A 9311-nucleotide genomic window follows, 5' to 3' on the forward strand; every position below is an offset into this window, starting at 1 on the left:
CGAGATAATACACTCAGAATTTCTGGCCCCAGAACAAAGTAAGTGTTCAATAAATGTTAATTATTGATATTCTGGTTATTCTTTTGAGTATTCCGAGGCCCAAGAGCAAGACGGTATCTTTATGTTGTTTGAAGTAAGGTCACCTCGCAGGGATTCTAACCGGGCTACACCCAGCCCAGAGAGGAGCAGACCAAAGTTTTTTGAGACTGTGTCTCATGCCCCGCCCCTCCAGACTTTAACAGGGAGAGCAGGAGGCCCACGCAGGCGCAGACAGCGCGCACTGTCCCGCGCCTCCCCGCAGCTGGTCCCGAGGTGACAGCCCCTCCGCGCTCGCGCATGGAGGGGCGTGAAAGCCCCGTGGGCTCGTCCCGTAGGCTGCCCGCCGCGGCGGCCGTGCTGTTCCGCGGCCCCGTGGAGCCCCTCGTCTTCCTGGGCAACTTTGCCCTGGCCCTGCAGGGCCCGCTCACCACACAGTACCTGTGGCACCGATTCAGCACCGAGCTCGGCTACAATGGCACCCGCCACCGGGGGAACTGCGGGAACCAAAGCGAGGACCCCATCATGAAGGTAGCGGGGACCAGAACAGCTGTGAACACGGAGCGTGGGGTCGGGCCTGTGAAAGATGGGGTCCCCGAGAGGGGACGCTGGTTACGTGGTGGGCGGGGCCAGAGCAAAGGGGGCCTGCCTTGACTAGCTGCCTTGGGGTGCGGGTAGTGGACCCAGAGAAAGCCTGGATGGTTAACATAAGATGGAGGGAATGCTTCTCCAGACCTGTTTTTTTTTTTTTTTTAACAAGTTGAACGAACATTCCAAGGGGCTTAGGGCTCCAAAGCCAGGCTGTAGCTCCCGGAATAATGACGGTAGCTAACCAAAGTGAGGGCCTGGGGGGCTGGCTATTGTGTCTTTACAGGAAGTGGAGACCCTGACTTCCCACTGGACCCTCTACATGAACATAGGAGGCTTCTTGGTGGGACTCTTCTGGTCCACCCTGCTGGGAGCCTGGAGTGACCGCGTGGGTCGCCGCCCACTGCTGGTGCTAGCCTCTCTCGGTCTGCTTCTCGAAGCCGTGGTGTCCATCTTTGTAGTGCAGCTAGGGCTGCACGTCGGCTTCTTCGTGCTTGGCCGAGTCCTTTGTGCCCTCCTGGGAAACTTCAATGGCCTCCTTGCTGCTAGCTTTGCCTCTGTGGCGGATGTTAGCTCTGACCACAGTCGCACCTTCCGCATGGCTCTACTGGAAGCATGTATTGGTGTGGCCGGGACCCTGGCAAGCCTTCTCGGAGGTCCCTGGCTCCGGGCCCAGGGTTATGCTAACCCCTTCTGGCTGGCTTTGGCCCTGCTGATCCTCATGACTCTATATGCCGCATTCTGTTTTGGTGAGACAGTGAAGGAGCCAAAGTCCGCCAGGCTTTTCACTCTCCGCCATCACCGAGCCATTGTCCAGCTGTATGTGATCCCAGCCCCCGAGAAGTCCAGGAAGCATCTAGCCCTGTACTCATTAGCCATATTCGTGGTGGTCACTGTGCACTTTGGAGCTCAAGACATCCTGACACTCTATGAGCTTAGCACGCCCCTCTGCTGGGACTCCAAGCTGGTTGGCTACGGCTCTGCAGCCCAGCACCTGCCCTACCTCACCAGCCTGCTGGGTCTAAAACTTCTGCAATACTGCCTGCCCGACGCCTGGGTGGCTGAGATTGGCCTGGCCTTCAACATCCTGGGAATGGTGGTCTTTGCGTTTGCTACCATCACACCTCTCATGTTCACAGGTAAAGTGAAAATATTGCCCTCAAATGTGGCTCAAGCCTTTGTCTTTGGAGCCAGAGTTACACTCTCAGCCTGTGCAGAGGACAGACGACTGAGAAATCCCAGAAAAAAAAATCGCATCTTTAACAGCCGGGCGTGGTTGCGCACGCCTTTAATCCCAGCACTCGGGAGGCAGAGGCAGGCGGATCGCTGTGAGTTCAAAGCCAGCCTGGTCTACAAAGTGAGTCCAGGATGGCCAAGGCTACACAGAGAAACCCTGTCTCGAAAAACCAAAAAAAAAAAAATCGCATCTTTGATAAATCACTTCCATGGCCAAAGTAATTAACGCACATTATCAGCCATAAATGTGTTAAAAAAAAGTACAGCAAAAGGCAGAAGCATAGCTCTTAGGAAGGGCCTTCTCACAAGGATCTTTTTTGGGAGGGTGGGGTTGAGACAGGGCTTCTCTGTGTAGCCTTGGCCATCCTAGACTCTCTTTTGTAAACCAGGCTGTCCTCGAATTCACAGTGATCTGCCTACCTCTGCCTCGGGAGGGCTGGGACTACAGGCGTGCGCCACCATACCTGGCGGCCTCCTGATTTTCTGCGTAGCTGAAAATGACTTTGAACTTCTGATCCACTTCCTTTACCTCCTGAGTGCTGGGGTCACAGGGCGTTAACAACCTTGCTCTGCCTTCTTTTGGGTTTGTTAAAAAGCCAAAATGTCAAGCTGGGTGTTGTAGCACACACCTGTAGTCCCAGCACTCCGGCAGGCAGAGGCAGGTAGATTGCTGTGAGTTCGAGACCAGCCTGGTCTACAAAGTGACTCGAGGACAGCCAAGACTACACAGAGAAACCCTGTCTTGAAAAACAAAAAACAAACAAACAAAACAAAACCAAAAAAAAAAAAAAAAAAAAGGCAAAATATTTAAGATTCCTGCTGAGTCAGCTCCTCTCCTGACTCAGCTCCTCTCCTGAGAAGAGGGGCAGCTGGCTAGAGAACGAGGAAGTTAACTTCCTAAAAAAGATATGTGTCCTGTTAGAGCAGGGGACTGCATTGTGTGCAGGGTCAGCTGTTGATGGTGGTAGCTGTGTCAATGCAGCGACTGAACTGACACATTGGAGCTAAAGGGACCGGGTACCGTTCACCCATGGCCATGGCCTCCGGAAGTGCTAAGATGAGAGATGCTGCAGCACAGAGTCGCCGCAGCAGAACTGCAAACATTGTGTGCCTGTAGGTAGCCGGATGGCAGGGGCAAAGGAGCTCACGCGCTATGCCCTCAACATGTGCCCCTCACAGATTGTCACCTTCTCATCCCATGTGTCAGTTCTCCCCAAGGTGGCTGAAGCAGATTGCCATACACTGGGAAGCTTAAACGACAGAGGGCTGTTTCCCCAGCGCTGGAGGCCAAAAGTCAAAGATCAGAGGTCACTGAAGTCAGAATGTCCCAGGGCAGTGCTCCCTGCAGGGGCACTGGGAGAGAAGCCGTGTCCCATCGGCTTCTGCCTCTGCTGTGGCAGCCCTCCTCCACTCCTAGCCCCGTCTTTATCAGCCTATTAAAAAGGAGAGATTCCCTCAGGTCCTTCCTGGGTAAAACTGTAAGCGCTCATTTTCCCACGGAGGACAGTCCACAGGTTTGGGGCCTGTCTTCCAGGCTGTTATTCAACCTCTCACACTGTAGAGCAATCCTGTGCTCTGAGAGGAGATGGCTCAAGGGTGTCCCTTAGACAGAGCTATCCTGTGCTCTGAGAGGAGATGGCTCAAAAGTGTCCCTTAGACAAGGTCATGCACACACAGCAAGCTTGCGGTAACAAGGACTGAACTCAGAGCCAGGCTCATTTTCTGGGCCCTGCCATCTCCCTTCTAGTGCCACATGGCCACTAGAAGTATTCTGACAAAACAGTTGGTAGGGCTTAGCTCTCATTCAGAAGGAGTGGACATATAGGTGAGCCTGGAGAAAGCTGCTGGCCTTTCCTCCTGGGTCCAACCTCTGTCCCTCCGGGGATGTATATTGGGACACTCCTTCGTGCTCGCTCTTTCCTGACTGGTGTTTTCTCTCTCCAGGCTATGGATTGCTTTTCTTGTCATTGGTAATCACACCTGTCATGCGGGCCAAGCTCTCCAAGCTGGTGGGCGAGTCGGAGCAGGGTGAGTGTCAGGGTCAGCCTGTGCCTAGTCCCTCGAGCCCATTGTGGCCTGAACATGCAGATGGGCAGTTCTGGTCTGCCTCTCACCCGGAAGAGTAAGTAACCAAGACAGACGCGCTTCTGCCCCGTGCTCAGAGCCGGCAGGAGAAGTTCTTTCTGAGTAACCACAGCAGAGTTTGCTGCCTCTGCAGACCTCATTTTTCCCATCTGTAAAGTGGGGGTGATGATACCAGAGTTTCCTGTTCCTCTCGGGTCAGAGGATAAGGGTCCAGGGGGAATAAACAACCTGTGCCATAGGTTTCCTTGTCCCCAGCTGACAGATGGAAGAGAAGACACCGGGGTCTAGCAGATTAAACTGAGTCCTTCAAGGTTTCTCAGTAACTAATGGACACACATGAGTGTGCATATGTGTTCACACGTATGTGGGTGCCGAGAGTGACATCAAGGCCTTGAGGACCATGGTGTCATTGGTTTGGGTAGTCTAGCTAACCAGTTGCCTCCCTGGTCTCCCGTCTGCATCTCCTAAGCACTGGGATTACAGGTACCCATCACACCTACCAGCTTTTATGCGAGTTGGGGGGCATCCGCACCTCTGGTTCTCGTGGTAGCACGGTAGGCGCTTCATCCACTGACCCAGCTCCACAGCACCCCAGTTCACTACCGCCTCCCCCACTCTTTTTGTCTTTTTTTTTTTTCCAGAGCTGAGGACCGAACCCAGGGCCATGTGCTTGCTAGGCAAACGCTCTACCACTGAGCTAAATCCCCAACCCCTCTCTCCCCATCCTTGTGTTTTTAAGAGCGCTTGGTCTTATAACTGGGGTTCAGCCTCTGGCTCTGGTTCAGAACCTGTTTCTTCATCTGTGAGGTGGGGTCATTATTCCGCAGGACACTGGCGGGCCCTTATAGTCTGCCAATTGAGTCTCTTTCTATTGGGTTATTGCTCATTTTATAGCAACTGGGTTACAAAGCTGAGCTCTGGCACAGGCTCAGGTGTCTGCTAAAATGCCTCATTCATTCATTCATTCATTCATTCAATACACTTTGTTTTGTTTTTATTTATTTTGAAACAGGGTCATGCCAAGTGGCCTTGAACCCTAGAATCCTCCTGCCTCAGCTTCCCAAAGAAGTCATCATGGCGTTACATCCTTGTAATCTTAGCACTCAAAAGGCTGAGGCAGGAGAAGTGCAAGTTCAAGGCAATTGGAACCACATAGGGATGCCATCTGTCAAAACAAAACAAACTGGGCTGCAGAGAGATGGCTCAGCCTTTAGTAGCCTGGGCTGCTCTTCCAGAGGACCTGGGTGTGGCTCCCAGCGCCCATGTGGTGACTCATAACCATCCGTAACTCCACTTTCAGAGGATCTGATGCCCTCTTTTAGTTTCCAAGGGCACCAAGCATGCAAGTGGCACAGAGACGTGCACATGGGCAAAGTATAATGTTAGCAGTTAACAGCCGTGTATTTAACGGCTCTTCTGCCAGGTGCTTCCTATAGCTGACTCAGTCTTTACTACAACCCTGAGAGTAGGAGGCCCAGGGGGAGGGAGGTGAGACCCAGGAGGCTGAGCAGCTTCTCACCCTGGGTCAGTATATAGCAGCTATGAGGTAGAGCTGCCCTCATCTGACCCTGGGTCTTTCCAACTCTGAAGCATGGTTTCCCCCCGACCCCCACCCCCTCCAGGAGCTCTGTTTTCTGCTGTGGCCTGTGTGAATAGCTTGGCCATGCTGATGGCTTCTGGCATCTTCAACTCGCTCTACCCAGCCACGCTGAACTGGATGAAAGGATTCCCCTTCCTCCTGGGAGCCGGCCTCCTCTTCGTCCCAGCCATTCTGATCGGGTAATGGAGGGGCCCTGACCTTGCCTGCTCATGACGGACTCTATTATGTGTACAGAGTACGCCCACACACCAGAAGAGGGCACCATATCTCATTATAGATGGTTGTGAGCCAACATGTGGTTGCTGGAATTGAACTCGGGACCTTTGGAAGAGCAACCAGTGCTCTTAACCTCTGAGCCACCTCTCCACCCCTCATGATGGACTCTTACATTCTTAGAAGCTTCCTTTTTCCCCCTAAGAAAGGCGGGTTCACTCCTGGTACCCTTGTCCTTTAGGTATCTCAATCCAGGCCTGACCCCACCCCATGCAGATGGCCACCTGATCTTTTAGGAGCCATCTGCAGAGCAAGATAGAGGGACATGTGGGGAGCTGGGGGGGGTGTCCTGTGTCCTCTCCATCAGGCCCCTTCAGCCTGCCCTGTCCCCCATACTGCAGATGGGACTACAGCGGGCCAACTGTGTCCATAGAAAGCCCAGACTTGGCTACTTGTAGCTGAGCCCCAGACTAGGCTGACCCACTGAAAGGTCTTTTGAGGTCTTCTCCAGAGCCATCTGCCTATGGATGTTGGGGTGAGGGGGAGACACCCAAGCCGGCCCCATGCCATCTCTGAACCATCTCTCTGGTCTCTCACAGGGTTTTGGAGAAGGCTAACCCACGCCCTGAATTTCAGCACTTTCCCCATTGCTCCTGATCTGCTGGAGGCCATGAGGAGCTGTGGACCCACATTGCTCTATATACCTAGAGCCCAGTGCACCAGCGGCCCTCTGAGGGCACTACTCACTCTGTAAAGCGCAGTCAAGCCATTTATCAGCACCACCTGTTCTCCCATTGAGCCAGTCTCTGCTAGATCTAGACTCTGACCAGGGCGGGTCCACTCAGGGCAAGCTGCGGGGAGCCATCTGAGGCAAGGGTTTCTTCATCCTTTAGGCCATTCATCACTCAGAACCTTCCAGAGTGAGGGAGGTGGCACTTTGGGGACCAAGTGATGCATGAGACCAACATCTTCCAGCCCATGGTGCTACGTCCCTGGTGTGTCCTGTAGCCTCCAGTCACTCCTTAATAATAACTGTGGTGCCTGGGGAGGGGGTTGGGAGTTGCCAAAGAGGGAGAAGCGCTGTCTGTGACTGGGAATCAGCCTGCCCACCCTTGACCTCAGCCATGCCTCGTGTCACAGTAAATTGTGTCAGTCAGACTGAAAAGTCACTGGGCTTCGGGGCCTTTCTGTCTTCCCGCTCTCCACAGGCCGGACGGACGGCGGCAGCTGCCTACTGGGTTGGTACTGGGTATGTCACAGTCACTCCAAGCCCCAGGTGGTTTCTCTCTAAGCTGCTCAGGGATGAAGCGCTTCTGAGGCTTTATCGGTCCCTTGCAGCCACTAGGGCCCAAGCCCTGACTGCCCCTTTGCTGAGGGTCCGTTGATGTGTCTGTCACTCCCTGGCTGGCTTCAGGCTGCACTGGTACCAGCAGGTTCTCTTCTTGCTGCCATTTGGCCCTCCCACATAGCTCAGGGCTGAGAGCATCCTTCCTGCTTCCCTGAGGGAGTGGAGGATGGGAAGACTTGGGCCCAGAGCTGGAAGGTAGGATCTTACCTAACGGGAAGCCGCTGTCCCCAAGCCGACCCTAAGCGAGAGGTTTGTGATTCTTCAAACTGGAACTGTCTGAGAGTGAGACCCTGCCGCTGGCTCTTCCCACCCATCCTGCAAGCCAGTTCCCAGCCTGGAAACCATGCAGGTGAAAGATGTATTCCGGGCAAAACTAAGGCCCACTGAGCTGCAGCAGGGTCTGTCTCGCTGCCCCTCCGGAGATGGAACGTCTAAGCAAGAAGAGGTCTCCCGCTGACCTGTGAGGAGGAAAGGCCCCACTCTGGTGACATGTGACCTCGAATAAACTCAGAGAAAACTGACACACACCCCCTGCCCCCAAATTGTCTGATTGCAAGGACCTAACTCGATGCGTCAGAAGCTCTGAGACCCCTCCATCTTCCTACACCCCAGGATGAGATGCCCCGCGAACGGATCAATGGATTACAGCGCCCTCTTTAGCTTCCTAATGTCCCTGAGCGCTTCATAGTCCCCTAGAGAGGGTGGGTGGTGTAGGGTAGGGATCGCCCTGGCTCAGCCTGAACCTGGGGCAGCAACTATAGCCCAGCTAGGCAGAAAACCCTGAAGCCACAGACTGCCCAAGTGTGGAGTGCCTGAAGGGCTACTGAAGAGCCTGTCTCGAGGTCAGTGTGGTCGGCCATGTTTGGCAGTGGTTGAGGCCCAGGTGCTAGCTGCCCCTGTAGTCTTGAGATGTGTGTCGTTGCCTAGCTGGAGGAAGCTTGACACTTTTGCTACCCTGGCTGGGATAGAAAGCTGTGCTCTGGTTCCCCCAGGAAGTCAGGAGGGGACAGGACCAACAGAAGAGGCAGACAGTGGAGGGAGTGGTGACATGTGTCCCAAACAGGAAAACCCAGAAACTTGGACGGTGTAGGACTGAAGACAGACAGACAGAATGCTTCCCCAGGGGGAACTGATAAACTGTATTGTCATTGTTTGTCATCAAGGGCCCCGTTCTACCTGTCTCACCTCAGAATAGGATGTGGGGTTGCCAATGGCAGTTGGGGGGTCTGTGTCAGGAAGGACAGTGGAAGGAAGATGTCTCTAAGACTGGAGAGAAAGCCCTTTGGCCTCTCTGATAATGCAGACTGAAGGTATGTAACCTGGCCAGCTCCAAGGGAGCTGTGACCCCCACTGCCTCTGGAAGACACCTGCAGGGTGCCAGCTCACTCCAAGCCTGAGCCTGAGGAGTCCTAAAAGCTGACTTTCTTGCCTTCCTTGTCCAGTGCAGGGATGGACATGGGACAGTCCTGCCCAATTATTTCTGTAGGCTCCTGGCTCAGCCTTCTGGCTGAGACCCACACTGTATAGCCCAGTGCTTTGGGGCCAGGGGAAAGTTGCTACCTGGCTTGAGCCACGGCCCCTTGGATGAGTCTCGGGAGAACAGGTCTGGACACTACAGTGCTGGGTGCCAGTACTAAGGCAGAATCCACCAGTGACTTGGGGACCCAGGCCTATCATTCAGCTACTCCTCTCTGTAAAACTGGGGTGACAGGACTGAAAAGGCTACTGTGATGATTAGGGACCATATGGGGGTGTTTGGAACATGCCAGGGATTGGTGAGGGCCTTGCATCAGCTCACTTGGCAATCTGAAAAGTGCCGAGGTCTAGGCGCCTGCTCTGAGTTTTGACAAGATTCCTGATGGTGGTACACGCCTTTAATCCCAGCACTGTGGGAGGCAGAGGCAAGTGGGGATCACTGTAAGTTAGAGGCCAGCCTAGTCTACAAAGCAAGCCCAGGACAGCCAAGGATACAGAGAAACCCTGTCTCCAAAACTAAAAACACGAACAAAGAAAGATTCCTAATGGATTTGGACACACTTCTGTGGGAGAAACTAGCCCAGGAACTAGCCCGTGTCCATGAAGGCCTCTTCCCCCACGGTTCAGGTTCTGCTCAGGCTACTGGTGATGTTGGGGCTTCCCTGAGCAAGTGGGTGACAAGCCCTGTGTAGTGAGGAGCTTGAGAAGCCGGATGGAACAGTTAGGCAA

The 9311-nt window shown here is 54.0% G+C and overlaps 1 protein-coding gene across 1 annotated transcript; it reads left to right on the plus strand.

Moving 5' to 3' along the window:
* Positions 1–251: 251 nt before the first annotated feature.
* Positions 252–6479, plus strand: Slc46a1 (solute carrier family 46 member 1). Its single transcript, XM_051158057.1, has 5 exons — positions 252–567; positions 911–1763; positions 3805–3888; positions 5568–5724; positions 6358–6479. Exons 1-5 carry the CDS (start codon positions 337–339, stop codon positions 6413–6415), a joined length of 1383 nt encoding a protein of 460 aa, XP_051014014.1. The 5' UTR covers positions 252–336; the 3' UTR covers positions 6416–6479.
* Positions 6480–9311: the final 2832 nt, after the last annotated feature.

Source organism: Acomys russatus, chromosome 16 (genome assembly GCF_903995435.1).
Source record: "Acomys russatus chromosome 16, mAcoRus1.1, whole genome shotgun sequence".
In the NCBI taxonomy this organism is placed as follows: Eukaryota; Metazoa; Chordata; class Mammalia; order Rodentia; family Muridae; genus Acomys; species Acomys russatus.

Coding starts and splice junctions, on each gene's coding strand:
- Slc46a1 (XM_051158057.1), top strand. CDS start 337: ATGGAGGGGCGTGAAAGCCCCGTGGGCTCGTCCCGTAGGCTGCCCGCC. Junction 1,764..3,804: donor CACACCTCTCATGTTCACAG/GTAAAGTGAAAA, acceptor TTCTCTCTCCAG/GCTATGGATTGCTTTTCTTG. Junction 3,889..5,567: donor GGTGGGCGAGTCGGAGCAGG/GTGAGTGTCAGG, acceptor CACCCCCTCCAG/GAGCTCTGTTTTCTGCTGTG.